Source organism: Apis laboriosa, unplaced genomic scaffold, assembly GCF_014066325.1.
Source record: "Apis laboriosa isolate Shangri-la unplaced genomic scaffold, ASM1406632v1 scaffold5_cov152, whole genome shotgun sequence".
In the NCBI taxonomy this organism is placed as follows: domain Eukaryota; kingdom Metazoa; phylum Arthropoda; class Insecta; order Hymenoptera; family Apidae; genus Apis; species Apis laboriosa.
This window is the reverse complement of record NW_025223857.1, coordinates 797,102-822,903: the sequence shown is the minus strand read 5'-3', so window position 1 is coordinate 822,903 and position 25,802 is coordinate 797,102. Positions and strand designations below refer to the sequence as shown.

General features: G+C 38.4%; 2 protein-coding genes across 5 annotated transcripts; one reads left to right on the top strand and one right to left on the bottom strand.

Annotated features, from left to right (window-relative positions):
* Nucleotides 1–375: 375 nt before the first annotated feature.
* LOC122718192 lies at nt 376–1,999 on the top strand. The gene is made up of 4 exons (XM_043943023.1): nt 376–721; nt 990–1,120; nt 1,224–1,308; nt 1,453–1,999. Exons 2-4 carry the CDS (start codon nt 990–992, stop codon nt 1,636–1,638), a joined length of 402 nt encoding a protein of 133 aa, XP_043798958.1. The 5' UTR covers nt 376–721; the 3' UTR covers nt 1,639–1,999.
* A 1,134-nt stretch (nt 2,000–3,133) lies between these two features.
* LOC122718188 lies at nt 3,134–25,120 on the bottom strand. Of its 4 annotated transcripts, none has more exons than XM_043943014.1 (10): nt 24,828–25,120; nt 15,130–15,248; nt 14,654–14,828; nt 10,711–11,041; nt 8,781–9,084; nt 8,439–8,714; nt 6,950–8,181; nt 6,479–6,877; nt 6,209–6,364; nt 3,134–6,104 (listed from the first exon to the last, which is right to left on the bottom strand). In XM_043943014.1, the coding sequence occupies exons 2-10, from the start codon at nt 15,217–15,219 to the stop codon at nt 5,954–5,956; spliced, it is 3,114 nt and encodes a 1,037-aa protein (XP_043798949.1). In that variant the 5' UTR covers nt 15,220–15,248; nt 24,828–25,120; the 3' UTR covers nt 3,134–5,953. The 4 variants fall into 4 exon arrangements, with proteins under 4 accessions (XP_043798949.1, XP_043798950.1, XP_043798951.1 ...); XM_043943015.1 differs by having other exon boundaries at nt 8,793–9,084; XM_043943016.1 differs by having other exon boundaries at nt 5,962–6,126.
* Between the last annotated feature and the right edge of the window lie 682 nt (nt 25,121–25,802).

The following is a 25,802-nucleotide window of genomic DNA, read 5'->3' as shown; positions in this document are numbered from 1 at the left end:
CAAAATATATTTTCGTTTGTAGGATTTAAGGAAAGAAACGCAATAGCAACACAAACGAGATATAGTTTGATTTATATTTATAATATTTAATATAATATTTATATATTATATATTTAATACATTTTTCTGTCTCGCTTACATCAGAATCCTCTTATCGTTTTAACATCATTCTCAAGGATATCAGAAATTTTAAATTCAGAAAATTGCAAATTGCATTTATAGTAAGTGAGTGAATTCGAACTGAAACTTTTCAACATAAATACATCAGAAATAGAATAAAGGTATGCAAAATTTTCATATAAATTTTATATTCTTAGTTGTATTTTCTTTGTAGTATGACATTTTTCAAACAAAGTGAAATACTTACCAAAATCCTACTTGCTTCTTGAACCGATATTTTGAACTTATGTGCTTCGTTAGTCTCGTACAATTACACATAGTCAAAAGAATGAAAGAATAATGAGTCCGGAACTTCGTTGATTGTGAAAATTTTCCTTGTCTCCGAGACAATGAGTACATTTATTCGATGTAAACATGAACAAAGTGTACACGAGGACGATGTCGTTAATGAGCGTCAAGAAATTTACGAGCCATAACAGAAAGTTTAAAGGAACAGAGCGTTACAATTCTCGACGAAACAGTCTGACTTTAACGAGTCGTTGAAAGAGTTCGAATACATATTGCGAAAGACGAAAATTTTTCATTCGACGATTTTCTAAAGGTAAGAAACTTTCTATCCTTCTGTTGTGTCATTTTATGTTTTTCTGTGTGACGATTCTTTCAAAACTTAATGTGCTAAAAATATATTCGATCGAAATTCGATTTTTTGTTATTTTTATGAATTTTTGAAATTTTCATAACCTAAATGATGAATAATATATTGTATAAATAATTTACGAAATATTACAATTTATGAAATTCGCGAGTTTAAAAGTTTCAAATATTCCATTCGTATTTAATACATCAATGTGATCCAATTCTTCTTGTAGATGACATTCAAATCCTTGATGAATCTCGGAAGCTTGAATGATCCTTATCATCCTGGTATTGATAGGTACCATAGCGGTTCTGGTGGTTATCATCACGGCGAATATGGAGGATACTATCATGGTTCACGAGGGTGAAATAAAATATTCATAATTTTCTTTTTTTTTTTTTATTATTCATTTCTTTTATATATAATAATCAGAGTAAAATTAAATCGAATTTTTATAAACTTTCAGAAGTAACAAAAATAAAAATGACAAAGGAGCTGCACTTAGCGCCTTGACTTTACTTGCTTTCCTGTTCTTATTAAACGTCATGCAGGTAATTTTACGTTGTCTTTTTATTTTCTTTTTTTAAAAGATAAGCAATCATTTTCTATTAGTATAGTACAAATAGAACTTTATATAAATAGCGAATATCAACAAAATTTACTCGAATTTATTCGAATTAATTTTATGATTTCAGCAATCGATGCAAGAAAATAATAATACAATTCCGACAACGACATCCACGATATTTTTACGCGATATAGATCAACCGATAATGATAGATTCGAAAGAGGAGGAGAAGAAGAGGGATGAAATGAAGAAGGATGGTATAATAACTGTAAAATCCAAGATTCAAAGGCTTAACAGTCAATATATTAAATGAAATCAGATTAGTACACAATGATTTGGTACAGAATAGTTAAAAGTACTTAGATGAATAAATGAAGAATATTTTTTGGATCGATATCGAAAATCGAAAATTTCTCTCGTACATGTTTAACGATTCATCCATGAATTATCAGCATGAAATTGTATTAAGATAATATTTATTGAATCATTCTGTAACAATTCCTTAAACAGATGTGCTTTGAAATATCATATATGCAGCATACGCTATTCTTTTAATACATTCCATTCTTTTTTTCTTTTTTTTTGCTGATCTTTGTTCTTCATTTTTTTTCTATACATATATATATATATATTTATTTATTTATTAACTTATTTATTTATTTATACTTTGTAATGTACTTATATATATATGTATGTATGTATGTATGTACATACATATACTTACACATACATATATATATAATAGCCGTATAATTTTTTTTAAGAATAAACATACATATATACAGCGAAAAATGTTGATCTCTTTTTTTTTTTTACCTTTGAATTTATTCGTTTTACGAACGAATATGAATACGAACATTATTTTCGGTAAGTCGACGCGTAACTCAGTCGAAAGATATATATATATATATATATATATATATATAAGAATAGACTCTATAGGAATAAATAATTTGCAATTTCTCACACACACACAGAAAATAATAGGCTTAGAGCCGTCCACGACGAAGCTTCTTGCTTTTTCTACGGATTTCTTTCTTTTTCTTTTTTTTTTTTTTTTTTTTTTTTAATTCTTTCGCACGCGACTTTTATCCTTATTTTTTTTCTCCTCAATCTTTTCTCGCGCCCAGAAGAAATAGTATGTATAATAGTTATCGCAGTGGGGGAGTATTTTTAAATTTCGTGCATTAACAATAAAATATCGATCGTGTTTCCTCTTTGTCGTTTTTCTCATTTTCTTCATCATCGCGGGATCACGTTCGATCACGTTGATATATTATAACGACAATTATCGATTTCAATTGAATTTTCAATTATTCGAAAGAGAAACTCGATCGAATGATCGAATTTTTTGATAACCCTCCGAACATATTTTGACGTATCTTTTTTTCAATAAGTTCGAAGATAATAGTAATAATAAAATTCTTTGAGATCGGCCTCGAAGCCTTCGAACACAGATTTTTTTTTATCGATATTAAAAGCGATTAAAGGAAAAATGTCGAAATGTCGCGTCACTGGAGTCAATCGATCTCACGTCGAGAACTGTTCCTCGAAGAGGTTATGTTGGAAGACTCGTGTTCCCTTTGCCGAATACTCCCTGAAATTTCCACGATTAATATCAAAAAATTCGTTTCTCGACTCGTGGACGATTCCTTGCCATAGATTCATTCCTTAATTTCTAATACGTGAGTACGAACCAGGGCAACTTTTTGACGGTGAGAGAGCAATACNAAAAAAAAAAAAAAAAAAAAAAAAAAAAATAAAAGAAAAAAAGGAGAACGTATTTGAAATGATTAAATTACTCGTTAAAACGCACTTTTTTTATTCTCTTTCTCCGTCTGCTTTCGCTTCCCTTCTCACTCATTGTTTCTCTCTCTTTTATTTCTTTTTCATTTCAAGTTTGATTTTATTCTCATTCTCTTATGCTTTTCCACGATATGCATTTTTTTCTAATTCATTATTTACAATTTTAGAAATATCAAATTATTTCGGTTATCATTTCCACTTGTCGTTGAATATATTTTAAAAAGTATAATTACGAATAATGTGATGTGTATTGCTAAAGAATATCGAAAAGGAAATATTTTTCATAAGAATTTTTTTCTTCAATAACTTTACACTCTTTCCTATCTCTTTTTCCCTTCCATTAAAACGGAAGAAACGATATAAAAGCGGTTCATCGATCTCTGATATTATCACTAATTCGATTTATCGATTAATATAATATATATAAATATAATCGATATAATAATTTAATTCGATAATCGATAGCTAATTGATTTTTGTCGATGTTGTAATTAATCATCGAGTAATGATGCAAAAAAAAAAGTTGAACTTTCTTTTTTCACCTTTTGTCTCATCTTTTCATTTTCCGACTATTGTTCTCACTCATCGAATCGTTATTCACGTTAATTGCGATATATCGCGATCGATAAGATTCTTTCTTATCAATTAACGAGGATCGAACAACAATTACAATTATCTCTATTATCTTGTACTTTTCGATTTGACTTTCACGAAACAGAATTTTTCCGACACTTGTTTTCCGATATTTGAAGCTTCCAAAAAATCCAAACTTAATTTATTACAAAAGCAATTTAGACGAAAACACATTCGAGCGAAGAAGTTTTTATCGAACGATGAAAGAAAACATTGATTGGGAAGCCTAAGCGATTGAAATTTATCGCGAGTTACAAAACAATTCAGATAACCTATCACATATTTTCAGACTCGAAATAAAGGATGATCGTTATTCCAGTGACGCGAGACGAAGCAATCGAAGCACTTGAACGAAACGCAATCGGATCGATTCTGTCGGTTATGATCGTTTGATTTTTGTCGTGATTATAAGCGTCTAACATCGATATCTTCGCTATTTATACTCGTCGGCTCAATATATTGGGAGATCGTTGCCATTTTTCTTTCGTGAACGATGACCGTGGACAATATTCACATTTTCGAAATTCGAAGCTCGATAAATTGCAATGAATCCGAGGGAAAATAAAAATTAATTTTATGAATATGGAATGATATGCACGCATACACGCAATCACAATTATCCACGCGTATAATACTGAGAGAATGATTTTTCGACGATGCGCATCACATGCGTCCAATGAAATTTTCGAATATTCGCTGATTTTCGCGTACACGCGATTAACTCTATTTTAATAGAACACGTGTCATACGCAAAAATCGATTGATTCAACGTAACAATCATTCTTATAATTTCTCTAATTTTCTATGATTCTCTACATTCGTGGCACTTACAGATCTAAATTTATCTACATGATATGAAGAATCGAAAGTAAGCTCTCTTCGTGACACGCTCCTTTTTCTTTTTTTTTTTTTTTTTTTTTTTTTACACCAGACGATCAACAAAATAACGTATTCTTCTCTTTATCAGTCTGGAAACGGAAGGAGCTCGCTGCTACGAAGTTTGCCAATGATATTCGAGAACACACATATTACGGGCTTCGAGGTCCTGTCTATAATTGGTCGCAAAAATATTTGAACGCATTATTCGCTATTATCATATACTTTCAAGACGATCTAAACGCGATCGTTAATAAACTATCCACTAATTTTCATTCTTTTTCTAGCGTAAAGCGTCGACATTCGACTTTTAATTCCGAGTTCGAAGCTTCGAAAAACCGAGGATTGTTTCTCTCTCACGAATCATCGTCCGCGATTCGATCTCCCGTTCTCGTAAGGAAGCATTTGGTCAACACGCGCGCAAAGCATCGTTTCTTTTTTCAAGGGTTGATGCGCGACGAGGGAACTATTAACGAAAGAACGAACGAGTTCTCGTGGAAGTTACGCCCTTAGATTAAAATGTTCTCGAAATCGTTACAGGTTATGTACAAATGTGTGTGCTCGCGTTCGTGACATATTCGCGTTTTAATCGGCTACGAAGCGCGATTAAAAATTAGCATTGACGTTCGATGTTCGATAACCGGTTGATAAACAAGGCTCGTAGACAACGACGAGAAAAGTCGAGGAAAGTGGAGGAAAATCGGAACGATTACACAATATAGATACAATACTCTAATACCAGAGCTCTTACTATCGACTCTAGCATCCGAACTCGAGTTTAATTTAAAACTCGAAGCTCTGTTGTGAATACATTTAAATTTGGTCTCTTCAATTTCAATTCAAAATCTCGTATTTGGAATCATGAAAGAAAACTCGAGTTACAATGAGCATGTTTCGAACACTCGGATATCCGGTTAATAAGAGCTCTATTCCAAACGCGCTTAACACGATACTTATTTCCCCGAATAACGAATTACTCTGTTACTCTTTAATTAGATATAACGAATACGACTGCACAGAAAATGTTGCAGTAAACTAGCATTAAACTTTGCTACTGAAATTGACATGATACAGACAAGAGAAACCGTTTAGACGGTTTTGATAATAGATAGAAGCGAGAAAGAGAAAATAAGAGTAGAAAGGAGAGAGAGAGCAGAGTCGATTCGTTATCCAGTTTCGACGAGATACATTAGAGATTCGGATCGGTTATAGATGCAACGAGAACTCGGATCGAGAACAGTTCCAACAAGGTGTTGAATCTTCGTTCCGATTAACAAGAGGATAATAAGGCGAGGCGTGCCGTGAATGAACTATTATTGGTGCAGGGTCTCGTCAGTCTCGTCCTGGGATACGATACTGGACCGATTCGACCTGATGTCCAGATCCATGCTGAACGGCTTCGCCGATAACGGTTGCGTAGTGTTGTTCTCCTCGATGCTCAGGCTACACTCCAACGAGCTGTCACTGAAAGTACAAAAACAAACCTCTACTCATCACTAGCGTCTTCGACGATTGTTCTATTCACACCGATTCGACTTTGATCGACAATCGTACCCGGGCGTGTTTACCTGACGATACTGGCGCGATCCAGGGACGTCGACGTAGGCACCGTACAGTTGTCACCGTTGCAAGCACGTTCCCCGTTGCTGCTGCACGAGGACGATGCCCTCGTCGCAGCCGCCTCTTTCATCGACGCTCGTCGCGACTCTTCGTGGCACTCGCACCTGTTTAATAATTTTATTTTAATCTAAAGAACGTTCAGGATAACTCGAGACAGTCGCAGGCACTGCAAAATCAACTCGCTGGAAGAGGGCGCTTTCACGGAGAAGCATGCGTACCTGCATTCCTCCGGTTGAACGTAACTGTATCCACCTGATTTCACCTCGTCTTCGGGCCGAGGGATCGTTTGAATCCTCTTCGGCGCTTTCCTCTTCTCCGGTATCTCCTCGAAATTGATCCAATTGCTCGGCCTGGCCGTGGCCCTCGGTGGCAGTGGAGGAGGACTCGGCGACTTGCCCGCGGTTTTCCGCCCCCCGTCGGGCACCTTGCCGGCGAACTCCATGAACGTGTTCGCCGCGTGCTTCCTCGGGCTCTTCAGCTTGAAACTTTCTTCCCGGGGCAGCGATATCTTCATTTTCTCCACGCGGCGCTCGTCCAGAGACGTCTGCATCACGAACTCGTCGAGCAGTGTCGGGTTTATCGGTGTCGTAGAACGCGGCCTCTCGATTGGTATCGTTCTAAACAGCGACCAATCTCGTTCGATCATCGTCGTAGAGATGGGAGGGGGGGAAATAAGGGGAGCAGTTTACCTTACTTCCTGAAGTCGTTGTTTCACAGGCAGGATCGGCACAGCCACGCTCTTCTCCAAGGGGAGGGTGGTCGGGATATAGGGGAGATCCTCCTCGAAGCTCTCCTCGTAGAACAGGCCTTTCCTCTCGTCGGGCAATTCCTCGGCAAGCTTCTCCACCTTGTTCCTGACAAACTCGATCTCCGAGTCCCTCTCCGACTCCGAGCTGTTGCGATCCAAATCCGAGATCACGCTCGGCGTTTTCACCAGCTCCTGATCCGCGACCCTGATCCCCTCGTCCAACAAGTCCGCCCTCCTGCTCTCCGCGCTTCTAACCTCCGCGTGTCCCCTCATCTGCCTCTGCCTCGACGAGACAGTGTCCTCCTCCCTTCTCTCCACCGACTGCTCGACCGGTGCTGCTTGCTGCGCCTCCCTGCTCCTCCTCTTCGGTTTCGTCGCGTCCCTCTTCCCCAACGAGTCTTTGGACGAGCTGCTGGACACCCGATGCTCCGCAGGAGGCTTCCCCTCCACGGACGAGGACGACCTGACCTCGCCTTTCCCATGACCGCTCAGCTTCGAGTCCTTCGACGAGCTTCTCGATATCTCGGACTCCTTGGAGCCGCTCCGCGGTACCTGTACCGCGTCCCTCGAGTACGACCTCTCGATCAACGCCTCGGTCTTTATCCTCGACGAGGAGGGCGGAGGGGGTGGGTAATGCTCGATCGACGCTTCGGTCACGATGCTTCCGGTCCGTGGCTCCGACTCGTACTCGTCCAACAATTTGGTGGGCGTTTCGAGGGGTATGGAGACGCTCTCGGAGGGGAGGGCCTCCTCGTAGTTCCTGTCGTCGGCGTGCAAGCTAATGAAGATGGAGTCGTCCTTGCGGCTCTCCTTCTCCGCGTTGAACCGGAACTCGACGTGGCCGATGCTCTCGAGGGAGGGGTGGCCGGCGCCCGCCGGGGCGTTGAGCTCGACGGAGGCGGAGGTGCAGGAGGCAGCGATCGCCTCGTCGTAACTTTTCTTTCGCTCGCGTTTCTTGAACAAGCTCAGCGTGGACGAGAACACCCCCTTGTTCTTGGACTCCTTTCTCAAAGCGGCGGCCCCTTTGTCGGCCGGGGGGGTCACCCGGTCCCTCGACTTGGACCTGCTGCGCAGACTCTCGGTGGTGTCCCTGATCTTCGAGGTCAAGCTACGGCGAGGCTTGGTGCTGGGCGACGGTGATTCTGGGCTCAACACACTGCTGTCTGTACGGGCCTTAAAAGTTGAACACGCGGTGGTCAAGTACATGCACTTGTGTGTCTGTTTGTTCGAGATTTCTTCTCGACTAAGCTAGCGGATCTTCTACAAAGAGACAAAGCCAGGATATCCGTGTGGAATCGATGTGCGAAGCGTTACATGCCTATCATCTACTTTTTTAATTAAGTTTCATCTATAAATTATTACAATTATTACAGGTGGTATACACAGCAGCGTATTACGTGTTCACAACGTGGTGGTTACAACGAGGGTACCTTGAACAGGGAGGTGAAGCTGCTCTTTCTCGAGACGGAGGAGGGGCTGGGTGTACGGGATCCCTCGAGGTCGCGGACCTTCTGATGCCTAGGCAACTTTGGGCTACCGGTCGCGCTGCTCGTTGTCGGGGTTGTTTGCACTATCTCCTTGAAGTTCTGCGCCTTTTTCCTCTTGTCGTTGAAATCCAGAGTGGCCGGCTTCTGCACCTCTTGCGCCTGTTCACTTCTCGCCAATTGTTGCTCCGTTGTATTCTCCGATCTCTTTACCACCGGCACCTTCAATGAGAAATGCGTGAGGAATGTGAAGAAACAAAAGGAATCAGATATTCGATTTTCGTTTACCTGTATATTCACCTTCTCGAGAAATCTCTTCGTGATTTCGACTTCTCTTTTAAAGATCTCCTTCCTCTCCTCTCGACCCCGCCTCCTCGGTTTATCCAAGGGATCCGGCTTCAAATTTCCGTCCACCATCGACACCTTTATGCTCTCCGGGATCAACGCTTTCGTGGTGTCCGCCTCCCGTTTCAACAGGATCTTCTCCAGATCGTCCGTCTCCGGCTTCGACGGTTCTATCAGGTTATCGGCCAGCGTCGGCTTGCTTCCGCAGAACGACGTTTCGAGTAGACATTTGTGCGGGCTCGGTGACCTGGAGATGAGTGACGTTTATTTAGTTAAATTTCGGGATTCAAACGTGAGTCAATATACAGGGTGCCCCAAAAAACGTGGAAACATTCTTGCTCGATAATATATATTGCTCCTCTCGACGAGATTGGTTAAGAAAGTGATAACGAGATGGAAAATGGAAAATTTTTGAAATTAGCGGAATCTTGGTTAAGTTGGAAGTTGTTAAAATTTTTGGAAAATGTTTGAAATTAGGGGAATCTTGGTTAAATTGTTAAAATTTTTGGAAAATATTTGAAATTAGGGGAATCTTGATTAAATTGTTAAAATTTTTAGAAAATGTTTGAAATTAGGAGAATCTTGGTTAAATTCTTAAAATTTTTGGAAAATGTTGTTTGAAATTAGGAGAATCTTGGTTAAGTTGGAAGTTGCTAAAATTTTTGGAAAATGTCATTTGAAATTAGAGAAATCTTGGTTAAGTTAGAAATTGTTAAAATTTTTGGAAAATGTTTAAAATTAGGGGAATCTTGGTTAAGTTGGAAGTTGTTAAAATTTTTGGAAAATGTTTGAAATTAGGGGAATCTTGGTTAAATTCTTAAAATTTTTGGAAAATGTTGTTTGAAATTAGCAGAATCTTGGTTAAGTTGGAAGTTGTTAAAATTTTTGGAAAATGTCGTTTGAAATTAGGAGAATCTTGGTTAAGTTGGAATTTGTTAAAATTTTTGAAAAATATTTGAAATTAGGGAAATCTTGGTTAAATTACTACAATTTTTTTGGAAAATGTCATTTGAAATTAGGGGAATCTTGGTTAAGTTGGAAGTTATTACAATTTTTGGAAAATGTTTGAAATTAGGGGAATCTTGATTAAATTCTTAAAATTTTTGGAAAATGTTATTTGAAATTAGGAGAATCTTGGTTAAGTTGGAAGTTGTTACAATTTTTGGAAAATGTTTGAAATTAGGGGAATCTTGGTTAAATTCTTAAAATTTTTGGAAAATATTTGAAATTAGGGGAATCTTGGTTAAATTCTTAAAATTTTTTGAAAATGTTGTTTAAAATTAGGAGAATCTTGGTTAAGTTGGAAGTTGTTAAAATTTTTGGAAAATGTTTGAAATTAGGAGAATCTTGGTTAAGTTGGAAGTTGCTAAAATTTTTGGAAAATATTTGAAATTAGGAGAATCTTGATTAAATTGTTAAAATTTTTAGAAAATGTTTGAAATTAGGAGAATCTTGGTTAAGTTGGAAGTTGCTAAAATTTTTGGAAAATATTTGAAATTAGGGGAATCTTGGTTAAGTTGGAAGTTGTTAAAATTTTTGGAAAATGTTTGAAATTAGGGGAATCTTGGTTAAATTCTTAAAATTTTTGGAAAATGTTGTTTGAAATTAGGAGAATCTTGGTTAAGTTGGAAGTTGTTAAAATTTTTGGAAAATGTCGTTTGAAATTAGGGAAATCTTGGTTAAGTTGGAACTTGTTAAAATTTTTGAAAAATGTTTGAAATTAGGGAAATCTTGGTTAAATTACTACAATTTTTTTGGAAAATGTCATTTGAAATTAGAGGAATCTTGGTTAAGTTGAAGTTGAATCTTGGAAGAGCTAGAATTTTTGGGACACCCTGTACATATTTGTTGATTCTGGAGGACATCGAATTACCTGGACGACGTGGCTGACACGACGGAAAGCTTGCCAGACGCCCCGGAACCTTGACTACCGACTGACGAGAGCCTGGACGTTCTCCCACTGATGTTCAACAGAACAATCTCCGAACAATTGCTGTCCTTACGCTCTCTGTCCAATTGTTTGCCGCTGTAGTCGGACAGAGAACCATCCTCCTTCCGCCTCTTGGCCAATTTCTTCGATTCCCTTTTCAGATCTTGCTCGTGAATCGGATCTTGCAGGTCGAGCTCCTCCGTCGACGATCTCAGATCCTGGGCGTCCTCCTTGTAGCCCAGAGTCAGCTTGCATCCGGGTGGAGGTTCTCCGCCTGCCCAATTCGTTACAATTTTGTTTTGTTATTAATTATAATGTATCTCGAGAAGGATCGAAAAGTCTAAATTCTACAGACACGAAAAAGAATTTCTATCCCATTTTCTTTCTAACGCAAGGCTACGGTTAACCTCTTCGGGTAAGTTGTTAAGAATATATAATATGATGATGAAAGTGAAGTAAAATATTATTTGTGCTTGTTTTTATTATTAAAAGATGCGAAAAGCGAAGACAAATTTTTTTCTTTTGTTCTTAGAACGATTTCAATTTAAAAAATTAAAGGTATACACATGTGTCGGTGTTCCCGAAGAGGTTATAAAGGCGAAATTCTAGTTACGGATACGCTACCTACTTTTTATTTTCAAACGAAAACTCAACGAATATAAAACCTTCGTTTCTACATTCATCCTGGTACTGTTTAATTGGCAAACTTCGAAAGTAATAAAAACGCCGAATCGTTGGATTGGCATAAGGTTCCTCTCGTTTTTTTTCCACGTGAATTGAAATTTACGATAATGTATATTTTTAAAAAAAAAAATACGAGGCAGCTTCGTTCTCGTAATAAATTTTCTGTTCACAAATAAAAAAAAAGATTCAATTTCTGAAAATGTTGTTTTTCTAGGTGGATTTCGATGCATCTTTGATATCATGTTCAAATATCGAACAAATTTATACCATGATGCATATCGCTCTTTGATTTCTTCAAATCATTTTCTCCAATTTTCATATCAACTCTTTCTTTCATCAAATATTTGCCTAATTATCGCACATAATTAACAAATCATCTCTAAATTTCAGCAGCTATTATTTTTTGCACAAACATCGCAGTTAATATAACCTAAAAATTATTGACATGCGTAATAAATGCAAATCAAATTAAACTTCCATTGAACGATAACTTTGAAACAGATCTCGCATTTCGAAATCAATATCAACGTGTAAAAACACATAAAACGTTAACTCGAATTTAAGAAGAAAAAGAAAACGATCGTCCGTTAAAATTGTAAAAAGATCGAATCCGATGAACTCGTTATCGCGTTACAGATCAGCAAGAAAAATGCTACGAGTGACGGAAAAAGGGAGGAGAAGATTCACGAGGCAATCGAGAATCATGTCGCTTTTTGAATCGAGTATGTTCGCGACAAAGGTCCTCTCGAATATAGGACAAATTTGCAGTGGAGACCTCTCCGTAATGTATATGCGTATTAATTCGTGGCGCGCAAGCAGAAACAGGGCTCGCATTATCTCTCGAGGGAGCATTTAGAAACAACACGGTGAACACATCGTATTCTGTTCTCTTCTCGGATCGATCGTGACCCAGCCTCGTGGTAACCTTCTTCTTCTATGCCAGTCCAGGAGAATCGTCCACGAATCGATACGAGTCATATGTATGATCTTTTCACGATTCGATGATATTTCTAATGGATTCGAGCTACTGTAAACTAATCACTACATCGAAACAGGAGAATCGTTGAAACGCTTCGAGTGACATCTATGATCTTTTCACGATTCGATGATATTTCTAACGGATTCGAGCTACGGTAAGTTAATCGCTATATCGAAATAGAGTCTAGGAGAATCGTTTTTCGAATCGATACGAGTCACATCCACGATTCGATCATATTTCTAATGTAAGTTAAGTTAATCGTTATATCGAAAGAGAATCGAGGAAAATCGATCTTCTCACAATTCGATGATATTTCTAATGGTGGATTAGTTAATTAACTAAGTTAATCACTATAGATGAAAGAGAGAATCGTTTTGTTTCTCGAATCGATACGAGTCACATCTATGATTTTTCTACAATTCAATGATATTTCTATTTCTAATTTAAGCTACTGTAAACTAATCGAAAGAAAAGAAAGGTTTAGGTTTTGCTACTCAACGCGTTACGAAACACTCGTAATACGCATGATCGATATTTTAATCCATCTATGCTACATTTTAGAATTTGTTTGAATGTGATCAAAGTTGTACGCTTACGATAGATTCCATCAAATGCACATGTGTGTAGAGGTTTGCTACAGCTGCGTACTCTCTGTTCTTTTAACTCGAAAGGTAAATTATACGCGGAAAAGTAAACTAAAGAACGTCTCCACTCAACTATGAAATCGAAGAGAGTACACGTTTTGATGGATTATTTCCCTTTTAACTCCACGAGAAAAGAAAAAGAGAAGAAAATATTGGCAAAAAGTATTCCTTTAAGATAGAATAACTTTCTTAAAATTCAATTGATCAAACGACTCGAATTTTCTTTTTGAAAACTTGGAAGGATTACTTTACCAGATAGACGGAAAAAGATGAAGAAAATAAACAAACCTTTTTTATAAACTTTTCTTTTATCCTGAAAAATTAAACGATACGTTTTGTCACGATTTATGTCACTTGTACGCACGCTAAAAATTTCATCGAAATCGATATAGAAATAAACGATAGGCATCGAAGTATGTAAAAATCTATTGATTTATATATACGATCGAATACTTTCTGCCAGATGATTGTGTTATAAGCACATAATTTGTCACATCGACGAGGTGTTCGTCGTTCGAAAATTTGCACGCGATAGAGATAGAAACTAACGAAACACTATCCAGCGATATAATTGGATCTCGTCATACGTTTCTCGCGACCGTGGAAAATTCAATTTCCCTTCGCAGAAACGATTTAACTTCCAATTTCCCTCCCACGTGGAAACTTCTTCTTTCTTCCCCGCGGTGTCTCTCGTAACAGGACTCGTAACTAGGACTCTGAGCCGGTGGATGAGTCAGATCCAATTGTTAATTCGAAACTCAAATAACCCTAACTCGTTGGCAATGAGTCACTCGCGATATTATCGTTCCCGTGCTTCGTTAGAGGGTGGGAACTCGAGGATGTCGGTTATTCACGTGACCCCGTCCATCTTTACAATGCGCGCGGATATTGGTCGTTTCAGAAACTTGACACGATGGCGCTGAGATACATGTGAAAAGGATAAATCGAATACCGATACGCTTCGAAGTTTCGCGCCAATTTTCTTGGACGACGTTACCGACAAACAACGAAACTATATAAAATAGCGAATAATAAAATAATAATAAAATATTCGTTCATAAAAAAGGAAGATAGAAAAATATACAAAGTTTTTCTGATAAATTAATATATGGTAGACTAAATAGAGATGATGAAGTCAAGAATAAAGTTTCATGAATTTTTAATTGATTTCTCAAAGAATAATTATAGTGGGCGTACGAAGAATGACGATCAACTATACGAATAAATGTTATTCGAGCGTTTTAAATATCGTTTAAATATCATAGTTTATCAAAACGGGCTGAAAAATTAATTAATTAAAACATTGAATAAAATTAAGTCTCTCTTTGTATATTCGACGCTTCGAATGATAAAATTTATTCAAGTAACCATCTTCGCAATATTAACTCACTGTCCCCACCCACGATTTCAATGCCATAATCGACGAATACTACGTTCAATCGAATTCCCTTTTTAATACCACGCGAACGCGTCCCTCTCACATTTCGTTAACCGTTTCTTCTATCGAAACGGCATACACGACGCAGGAAGAAAAAGGAGAAACGACGTGACAAGTTTTTGACGCGGTTCAGAAGAATACCTGCGAGGAGTTCCCTCTCGGGCGTGGAATCCCTGGAGTTACTGTCCTCATGGTGGGAGGAACTGCTCGCCCTGCTGATGTCAATTCTCGGCGTGCTGGGTGTCTTAAGCGAACTACCAGGCGTTGCCGGCGTGGTGACCTCGACGATGCCTGGCATTCGCGCAGCCGGTTCCCCCTGCATTCAAATTCGTAAGGCTGGTTTTGTCGTGTCGAGTCACAGTCACTGGGGTGTGATGGTTGATTGGTTGGTTGGTTGGTTGGTTGGTTGGTTGGTTGATTGGTTGGTGACGGACAACGCACACACAGGTGTCGCCCCGTGTCTCACGGGGACACGCGGAGATTTTTCGACTTTGGAAGGGGGAACGCGCGTGATCTTGGCGAGATCTTGGACGATCTTACGCGCACACTTCCGTCCCGCTCGGATACAGCCGACTTAGAAGTGAGGAGACTCGGGGAGGACACAGGGAAGGACTCACGTTTTCCACCTCGTCGGACAGGTCTTCGAAGGATGCTATCGGCGCTGGTCCAAGCTTCCTCTGATGAACGCTCGGTATTCCTGACGCCATATTTTTCGATAGCTCAGCCCTCGATGATGCTGCAAAAACAACGATCCTTTATTTCCAATCCCCAATCTTCTCCTTCTCCTTCCCGCTAAAAAAACTCTTGGAAAACAAGTAATGCAAAAATAAGTAGCTCGGAACAAACGAGTTTACACTCTTCTCGATATTATTCGCGATCGAGTATTATTTAAGAAAAGTATCGAGAGTATATTTAAGATAGGAGCGCTGTCGATTCAACTTCGCGTTTTAAAACGGACGGATCTATTGCCGGGGAAGTTGCGATTGCGAATCACGGCCGGTGTCGAAGACGCTAATCAGCGTTTAAGCGAAGGACGTATCGATTAACCGGCGCTCACGTGGTGCAGGATGTGCCGACATTGAGGGCCACTTGTCATACACGATCGGGCGTGCTCGACCGCGTCGCGCCACCAATTTTCCATCAAATTCTTCTCTCCATGTTTTTCGCCACGGCCTTATTACCCCGTATCCTCGTTTCACTTCTCGCCTCGTAAAACCATTCGTCCTTCGAATATTCGCGCGATATTATAATTTTATTACACGGGTATATTTTACGATGGATAATTACGACGCGTGCACCGTAAATTTTTCCAAATATGAAAAATGAAAAAGATTTTATCTTGATTTCGATATGCACATTTATCCCGTTACATACATTCTTAAACATTTTGTATTTATGAATTTTGAAATGTGAGAAATGGAGAAGAGTTTTTCAGAAATTTTCTCGTGGATTTCGTTAGATTCTTGTCTCGAAAAGTGTTAAGAAAAGAGGAGGTAATCGAATCTGTGAACAACCACATCCGAGTGTCAACAAGTTGCAAACCGCGAAAATTGACACGAATCACACACTCATAACTCGGTCGTTCAATTTTCAACGGCGCGTTTGGTTTATTCGATCCTTTGTTCCGTTCGATTCGAGGACACGACGATATCCTTGATATTCGCGAAGGCGAAGACTGTCGTTTCTCTTTGAAATGAAATGCGGGGGTGGGATTGAGCGAGGTTGTCCGTCAAAGGAAAAAACATTGAAAAAAAAAAAAAAGAAAATATTCGAAACCTTGAGAATTAATTTATCGAGTTGTTCTATCGTCATCCAATTGACACGAATTAAATTTTGAAAGAAAGATCGGCGCACGATTGGCTCTCCGTATTATCACGATATATCGTTAAATAAATTCCATTAATGGAAAAATATAATAGACTCGGGAAGAAAATATTTGCAAAAAATCTATAACCACGATTTTCGAAATTTTTCTTCGAGTTTTAAAAATTTTTGAAGTCATTCGAAGTGAGAAAAAATGAAAAAGACACCAGCAAACTTAAAAATTCGAAATTTATTATTTTCGTTAAATAATAAAATTGTGCGCACAGTTGAATGTCAATTCAAAAAAAAAATCTTTCCGCGCGCGATTCAATCTTCGAATTATTATCGAAGGAATAAAAATACGTTGCGCGTAACATAAGTTTGTAATAAAACGATGTTTTCCTCTGAAGTTGACTCTAGTTGAAAACATTGAACAGGGCAGAGTACCTATCGGTCGTTTCGATGGGGCATACTGGGAAACGAGTTAATCCGTTAAAAAACTTAGTTCAAGCTCGCCGTTGCTTCGTAAGGAAGAGAGAAGAAAAGAAAGAGTAAGTAAGAAAGGTCGTTGATACGCTGAGCCAATTAGCAACCGAGTCTCGAGGGTCTCATGCTTGAAACGTGTTAAATACACGCTACGCGCACACACACATACGCGCCTCGAACAATCTAATTGTAAGTTCTCCATGGATGACGAATATTATCGATTGAGAGGCAATCGAAGGAACGGTGAATTGGCGCGAAGAACTGTGAAAATCTTCGTTCCTCGATTTTCAGTCCACGAAATTGAGTGAAGTAATTATACACTCGTCGAAATGTATTCTTTTCAAGATTTGTTCGATGATAAATTTCCTTTTTTCGTTTCTCGATCTTCTGAATGAATTCGAGAAAAAGGGAAAAAGGGAGAAAAGCAAGAGCTAAGAATTTTTTCACGAATATCCTAACTTTATCCAATTGTTTATAAAATTGTTTCTCTAAATGAAAATTTTCGCAATGATCGATTTACAATATATTATAAGTTTGTCATCTCGATTAACAAAATCGTAATCTCCCTCGTCACGAATTTTCTCGTCTTCGATCGAAAGTGATCGGATCGATCATCGATGGAGACGAAAAATTGGGGACAAAGGGATTGGAAGAAATAAGGAAGATAGTCGTTGCAATCTTTTGTAATAATATCTATAAAGTTGGAGAATTTGGCCTGAAGCCGAGCGAAGCTACGATAGAATTCGCCTGTCTATTTCCCCAAACTTTTCTCTCTGCTCGCCAATGAATTATACAGATCCTCCGATTTATCACGCTATTTTCGAATGGGGGAGTTTCGACGGTTACGACGAACGCGGTCAAAACGATTCGTAAATCGATCGATAAAGAGAGATCTGAAACGAGATTTAAATTTCGAATAGAATTCCTTTCTATTCGAATCGCTAACGACTTTTTCGTTGTTACAATTTTCTTTCTTTCCAACTTACCACTTTGCACCAATCTAACCTCTCTCTCGAACGCGATTTCGACACGCTCCGTTTGACACGTGGACGACGACGGTCACCGACACGCCACACACAACGAAACGATGCTCGGCCATGTTTGCGGATCGCCTGTTCTTTCCATCGACGAAGTTCAAAGGGATTGCCTCAACGCTCTGCACCCTCCTCTTTCGGTTACATTTGTCTAGACCCGGTTAAACTCGTCCTTTGTGTCTTGCCTATTTTGTTTTTCGTTTTACTACGACACGAAACAATTAATCAATCAATACATTACATTACATTTGTCTAGATCTGTATTCTTTGTGTCTCGTTTATTTTGTTTTTCATCTTCCTTTTCCTTTTTTTCGTACAACACGAAACAATTAATCCAACGATCAATCGATATACATACGGCACATACAAGCTTATCTTATGTTCCTTACTAGGTTCTTAACCCGTGAATAAGTGGAGAAAGGGTATGGACCCTTAAATCTATTGGATCGAGAATGACCCAGACAACTGTGAGCGTTACAGAAAGGTATGGAACCGTGCCAATAAACTATCTATCTTATGAGGAAGAGGAAGAAAGGGGAGCCAAGAGGGTCCAATGGTTATTCATCTTCCAGTTTTGGAAAGTGGAAGGCATCGACACCGATATCGCACCGATTATTCCTTGGTATAATTCTATAGGAAGGAAGTGAGAAATTGGGTGGAGGGGGAGAGAAGGCTAGACGACTCTATTCTCGGATCGACGGACATCGTTGTGCAGTTCCAGCAGAGACCGTGGAGGCCCTGGCTGCGGAGAAAATCGGAAAACAGGCGAGCTGCTCTCGAAGCGAAAGCATAACGCCGTTATAAATAGAAGAGCCTTGTTAGCGGTTACACGACGTTAGAGAACGTGTATATATATGTGTACACAGGGTGATTCATAAGTGGTCACTGTTCACTAGTGGAAAGAAGTCTCGTAGAAGAAATTGATTGGTTAATTTGGAAGGAAACGCCTATTTTCACAAGCAATTTTGTTTGTAGCATGGTGTTTGTTATACATAATCGAAAACGATCGATCTATACCTAAATTTCGATATATTAAACTTATTTCTCATCAATAAGTGTAGACTAATTACAATTTATAACGATAGTTTAATTTATAAATATAATTTTCTATTTGAATAGTTAAGATAATAATTGTATCTATACAAATATATATTGATATGTGTCGAAATAATTAAATTTCGATTATTTTTAACCCGTAACGTAACTTTATAAATAGAAATAATTTGTACGATTTTTAATATTCAAATTATAGCTTTTCTATTACTATGCAGCGTGTGGTATTACTATTGTCAACAAAACGTTTGAAATGGAGATAGGCGGTCCTAGCGAAGAACTCCTCTTGCCCCTGTGCCGTCTTGCGAGACTTTTTTCTAGCAGTGAACAGTATACTGATGGAAAGAAGTCTTGCAGAAGGAATCTGATTGGTTAATTTGAAAGGAAACGTCTATTTTGCACATACATTTTTCTACCATGGTATTTGTCACATATACTAATCCAAAACGACCGATTTGTATCCAAACCTCGATGTATTAGCGTAGACAAAGAATCCAAAGAATTTTAATTTCTTATTTCTCATCAATATAGACTGATTATGATTTTTAACGATAATTTAATTTATAAATTTATTAATTTTGTATTCGAATAGTTAAAATAATAATTGTACGTATACGAATATATACGATGTATATGTGTTCGAAATAATTAATAATTTCGAAAATATTTCAGTTTTGATGATTATCCTAACTATTTTTACGATTTTAAATATTCAAATTATAACTCTTCTACTACCAAATAGTGTATGATGTCAGGATTATCAACAAAGTTGAAATGGAGATACATAGTCCTAGCTTCTTGCTCGTGTACCGTTCTGCGAGCTTCTTTCCAGCAGTGAACATATATATGTATAAGGTGTGTACACGTGAAATATGGGAATACGATAAATGAAAATGATTTGTATATGTGTGTGTGTGTGTCTCTCTGTAATTGAGAGATTCGTCATACGTGTTTGCCATCGTTTTTTTCCTTCGATAGGCAAATTTTTTGACGAGAAGATATAACGGGTGAAGGGATAATTTGGAATAACGCGAAAAATAAATGGAAAACTTTGTTCGAATTCTTCGACAAATTTTAATTTTTTTCAAATAATTTAAAGAAAATGTACACACATACGTGTCAACGAAGAGAATTAATTTATTACAAATTCACTTATAATTAATCCAATATAGATAAGCCTGAAAAAAAAATATCACAAATTTTCTAGGTTACACGATGTACGTTCACCCCTCGAAGAATATACATTTATGAATCGCTGTGTACACACTCGATGTGACGGATAGACACACATATACATCATATACGCACGGTTTCCTTCCTTCTTTTATAAACTGGAAAGAAGCAGCAAACCGATACTCGATAATCGTAGACCCACGGCCGATGAATAATGAAATAGACATCCCGTGGTTGTTTCGTTAGCTTCCTCACCTTTAACCCCGTGCAAGAAACGTCTCCGTATCCATTCTGTCCTACTACTCCATCGATTTTTCTCCTCTTTCTCTCTCTCTCTCTCTCTCTCTCTCTCTCTCTCTCTCTCTCTCTCTCTCTCTTTCTCTACTAGATACGCACCGTAGATTGGATCGTTCGATTTCTGGTATCGATTGTTAATGGCGCATTTAAACATTCAGGAGGAGAGTCTATCGACGAATAAGGAGGGAAAAATGGCACGCGGGGGATCACTGGTGGAGAGTCGTTCGGATCTTGAACGATATTCCGCGGGACGATGATGTGTTACGGTTGTTTAATTATTGGAAGAGTAAAGCGCAACTATTTTATCGACCGCGGAGAAAATATTGGCAAAACGAAAGTGATAAAAGTGCGATTATTAGCGCGGTAATTTATTAACTAGGGGAGCAAGTGATTTTGTAAAAAAAAGAGGATTGGAATAATTCGATGAAATTAATAATATTGATCAAAGGTGATATAGATTAATAAATTTATTTGATAATTATTTTAAAGGATTTCATTTCTCGAAATATAGAATTCCATCCTTTTCGTAAAACTTGTTAAACAAACTAATAATATTTGTATTTCAAATACGTAAAACATGGAATTCTCTATTTTCGTATTAGCTTGAAAAGCTTTCATCGTAGCAAACATACTTACATAATAGTGCAAAAGGTTAAAAGAACTCGATGCTCTGACTCATGTCCATTTATCCGCTCTTGTCAATTATAAAATCAATTATGAATCATTAATTAATTCTACGAAATTAACAAAGAACGATGTACAGGATATTTCAAAACTTTATAAATATCTAAAAAAAAAAAAGAAATCAGCACATTAACTTCTTCATTGACTAAAAGAATCGATGAATACTTAAAATATCGTTATCTCGATGATATTTTAATTATTACTAAAACCAACCAAAATAAAAAAAAAACCTTCTTCCTTATTAATTCTCTTATTTACGTTCTCCGCAATATCAAACTATTCTTAAATGATAAAAAAATCTTCGCTCTTCAGTCGATTTACAAATCTTGGATCCACTTTTTCCAACACCCTGTACATTGGTGCGCACCCTCCTTATACGCCCCTGGTGCAACACGCGTGCATATTCGGCCGTGTGTTGATAGATTTTATAGAAATGCAACATTACAACGAGAAGTGGAACAGTTTGCGCAGCAAACCGGCGCGTTCGGTTTATTTATAAACGTCCTCCCGGCTTTCAAAATTCCGATCCCATCCATTTTTTTTTTCGCATCCACTTCCAGGTGGGGATCGATTTTATCGCGACACAACTGTATTTCCACCTTTTATCTTCGTATCTTTCGGATCTATTTTTTTTTCTCCCATTGACATTTCCTTTTCGTCGAAATCTATTGGATCTTTTGTTTTTTTTTTCCAAATAACGAATATATAGAACGAGAATATAGAAAAAAAAAATGGAGGAAATCTTATTCGATTCAATTTTCAATCGAAGGAGCATGGGGGGGAGCATGAAAAAAAATTAATTATCAGTCGATGAGAAGCGAATTTCCCCCCCCCTCCTTCCTCCAGAGATAGTTCCAATTAAAATTCTTACTTGTCGTCACGATGTAACTCTCGATCAACTTTGTCCGTGGAAAGAGGATGAAAAGTTTGTCGATCGGTCAGGTGTTCGTTTCACGAAGAAACGAAGAGTTGTTCTTGTCGTCGAACACTGAGAATACGCACTAACGACACTGGTTTCGCGGGAAGCAGAATCTTGTTGAAATCGGAAAACTCGAATAACGAACTTTTATTTCTAGATGCTCGTCTTTCCAATGAATCGTGCAGCGATAAATATAATTAGACAAATATAATACAACTGTGGATACACTTTTGGATGCGTTGCTCATTTGCCGCAATAACGGCTGTAACAAACTTATTTAAAAAAAAAAAATATTAAACTTTCACTGTTTCTTCAATCCTCTTCTAAAAATGCATAAGAAAATCGGAAATATGAATTTAATCGAAGGATTTCCTTTATTTCGATGGAAAACACAAAATTCTTGATTTTTATGTCGATGATTGAGAAAATTTGCAAGTTTTCGAATTACGTCATTGTTGAGATGAATGAGCGAAGCATACTGCTGGACGGTCACTTTCCACCACTCATGATTTCTCGTTTCTTGTTTATTTTCGTCGAATCGCGGGAATCGTTTGAATCGAGGGTACGTCGAGGTTTCAAAGGATATATCACAGGTCGATGGGATTTTAATCCAGGTCAGGAACGAGTGGAGATCCCTTTCGATGGGGTGTAATGTCGAGGAAAGTCGTTTGACGAATCGATTTATCGATTTATCGAATCCTTTAAAACGAAAGAGATCGGCGTGTATATATTTCTTGTTAAAGCGTTTTACCAGGAATTCGAATTTTTTCGATGAAGAAAAATGAGGTTTCTGGATGATCCGGTTGAACGAAATTAATCGTGGATGTTGGATCGTTGTCGAGGAGAATTCGAACATTCTTCCAAGCATTTGCCCTTCTCGAGATATTTCAATTGAGATCGTGATCCCATCGAGATTTTATTTATTCGTCTTGGTTAGAAGAATTTTCGTACGAAAAGGAAAAGTTGGCCAGAAACGATGGAAAAGGAATTCTTTCACGAATTAATCGAACGCATTTCCAGATCTCGTCATACGATGATACTATTTTTAATATTGGATCGATAGGAGATTAATATCCAACTCGTGAATTTATTATAAGTTAGTAATCCATTTATTCAAGAAAATTCTTCGAGAAAATTCCTCTCCATCTATTCAATAAATAAACAATTTTCTCAATTTTCAAATTTTTCTTTTCCATAATTTTCCATGAGAAATAATCCTTTAAGTTCTCTTTCTCTATTCATTTCATTACGAAAATTCATATGTATATGATTCCACCAGCACTTTAAATCGATCCGATATTTATCGAATGGAGAAAGCATGGCCTTATTTTGAAAACTGGAACTTCTCTTCTATCCCTTCATTTCCTCTTTCTGAAACATTATACGATCAATCAGCGTTGATTAATCGAATTGAACCAGGGCGGTTGCAACCTCTTTTCGAATCAACGCCTATTAATATATAGTAGCCGCACCCAATTCTCGGGGAAACACCTTCCATTCCTTTTCGTTTCTCCAACAGGACTGAGAACGAACGCCGACAATCGTGTGTCACTTATTCCGTGACCTTTCTTAGTCTTAAATAACGACTCGTTGCACCTTTGACTCTTTACTAAGAGTACTTCGTCTCTTCATGCAAATTTTCCGCCTTTGCGTGCACGAGACGTGTTTCACGGTGAAATAGACGCATTTCGATTCTACCGAATTATTTTCCCTTCGTATTCCTTGCCCAGTTGGATTCGAATATAAGAATAAGTGAAAAAATGCTTAGAGATTATTTTCTTGAAAGTAAGAAGAGTAAGGGACGCTTTAAGTTTAACCCATTGACGGTACTCGATACGCTCATGAAACCCCTCGACTATTCACGCGGAGACCGAGCACGCTTTCAGGACACGCGAAGAACAGTTTTGCGTCCCCTTGTGAATGACGAACGATTTTCGAGGAGTGGGGGAAAAAGGAGAGTGGGGATTGTGAGCCGAGGATATTCACGAGAAAGCTTTCGAGCAAAAGGGAACGAGTACGATTAAGGGCGAAGACATTTTTGAAATTACGAGGTTTCTATTTAAAAAAAACAAGAAAATAAGAGAAAAGGAGACAGAGAGAGAGACAGAGAGTAGATACTTCTTTGCGGGCGAATAAAGAAGTATACGGATGATCGGTAAAGAAGTTTTACACAGATGAATTAAGAACAATCGGTACAACGGCGATAACAACGAGAACCGATGAAAGCTTCTCGAAAAGAGAGAACGAAGGCGCGAAGGCGAGACCAGCGCACGCGTTCATGCTTTCCACAGAGCGGCGGTGATCTCGAAAACTGTAGGGGTCGGTTAGAGCTCTCAGGTAAATAGCTGCTAACAACTTTTTTTGCGTTACGAGGGAAAACCGCGCGTGACTTTATTAACGCAACCGTGTTGGCTTCCCACCGTTTACCACGGCGCCCCGTACCTATCATTCCTCTTCCTATTCGACGAGGCATGGATGTCCTATTCCTCGTTCGTATCAAAATTGATACGATCAAAGAAAGAATTCGTTCAAAATCAAATCAATTGTAAACAATATTAAAAGAAAAACGGAACGATCACAATTCAACAATAGTATTCTGCATTTGAACGACCTCGAGGATGTCGAAAGAAGTGGGATGATATGAATAACGAATCGCTGGTTCAATGTCGAAATCAGCCACGGAAAGATAGATCGCTGGGATCGCTGGGATCTGTGGTTGGTCGCATCGATCGTCGAATCCTGCCCTGGGCACACTAATACATAAACGCGGACAGTAGCCATAGAACGAAACAATTGGAATTGCTCGTGGAAACAAGTACCTTTTTAAAAGCATCGAGCTTAATTCTATCTTACTACTAGTACTTACCCCAGTGTCGTGTCCTCCATGCCAACAATCGGGAAGCAATCGATCCCTGGTTCCCGCTCTACTCCATCCTCCCGGATCGGCCCGTTTGATCGTCGTGTCTCTCCTGTTCTTCTTCTTCTTCCTCTTCCTCGTGGAAGAACGTTCTCTCGGCCTGGGCCAGCGGCGTACCGTCACACACGCGTTCTCTGCCCGACAGCTTACATCTTGACGGTCCGTGCCAGCTGTGTTCCGCAGGAGACACGCTCTCTCGGCCCTCTGCAGCGACATACGACGACCCACGTCCTAATCATACTCGCACTCTATTCACCGCGCACACGCTCTCCTCGCTCTGCCCTTACCTACTGCCTACTCCGACCCAGGGACGCATCTCTCGTGCACGAAACCATGGGTTTGAGAATACATCTCGACCGCCAATTTTGAAATTTACCTTAAAATCATTCTCGTGAATAATTGAAATGAAATTTCCTCTTTTTCGTTAATTTTAATTATTTTACCTTTCTTTTGATTTTTTTATGAATTATTGACATCATCTGTCAAAGAATTATGAATTTTTAGTGGCTCGTAATATAAAATTACGCGACATTTGAATAGTTCGAGAATAAATGAAACACGTGAAAATAAAAATGTAAACAACTGAAAGCAATTAAGTAAAAAATAAGAAAAAACGTGATTCGAACGAAGAATAAAAAGAGAAGAAAAGGGATAGGGCATCGGGATCGATGTGGTCCTCCCTGTGGACTTAGTGCACAGTAGGGGCGCACGCTCCTCCAGGGTAGGATTAGTCACGATCCCACTCGGTCGTAAAGTTTCAAAGGTAAAAAGAAAAAGACGAAACGTAACGAGCTGTCATCTCGTATCGCTCTATTATTCCGGATCAGATCACATATCACGTATAGTAACCGAATAGAACTTCATTGCGACGTTAATTGTTTGTTCCGTCAACAGATTGCAGACACACTACATTTTCCTCCCAAT

What these genes read in the sequence shown, in the direction of transcription:
- LOC122718192 (XM_043943023.1), top strand. Translation starts at nt 990, where the DNA reads ATGACATTCAAATCCTTGATGAATCTCGGAAGCTTGAATGATCCTTAT. An exon ending in TACTATCATGGTTCACGAGG is followed by an intron (nt 1,121 to 1,223) that starts GTGAAATAAAAT and finishes ATAAACTTTCAG; the next exon opens with AAGTAACAAAAATAAAAATG. An exon ending in TCTTATTAAACGTCATGCAG is followed by an intron (nt 1,309 to 1,452) that starts GTAATTTTACGT and finishes TTATGATTTCAG; the next exon opens with CAATCGATGCAAGAAAATAA.
- LOC122718188 (XM_043943014.1), bottom strand. Translation starts at nt 15,219, where the DNA reads ATGGCGTCAGGAATACCGAGCGTTCATCAGAGGAAGCTTGGACCAGCG. An exon ending in CGAGAGGGAACTCCTCGCAG is followed by an intron (nt 11,042 to 14,653) that starts GTATTCTTCTGA and finishes CGAATTGGGCAG; the next exon opens with GCGGAGAACCTCCACCCGGA. An exon ending in GTTCAACCGGAGGAATGCAG is followed by an intron (nt 6,365 to 6,478) that starts GTACGCATGCTT and finishes ATTATTAAACAG; the next exon opens with GTGCGAGTGCCACGAAGAGT.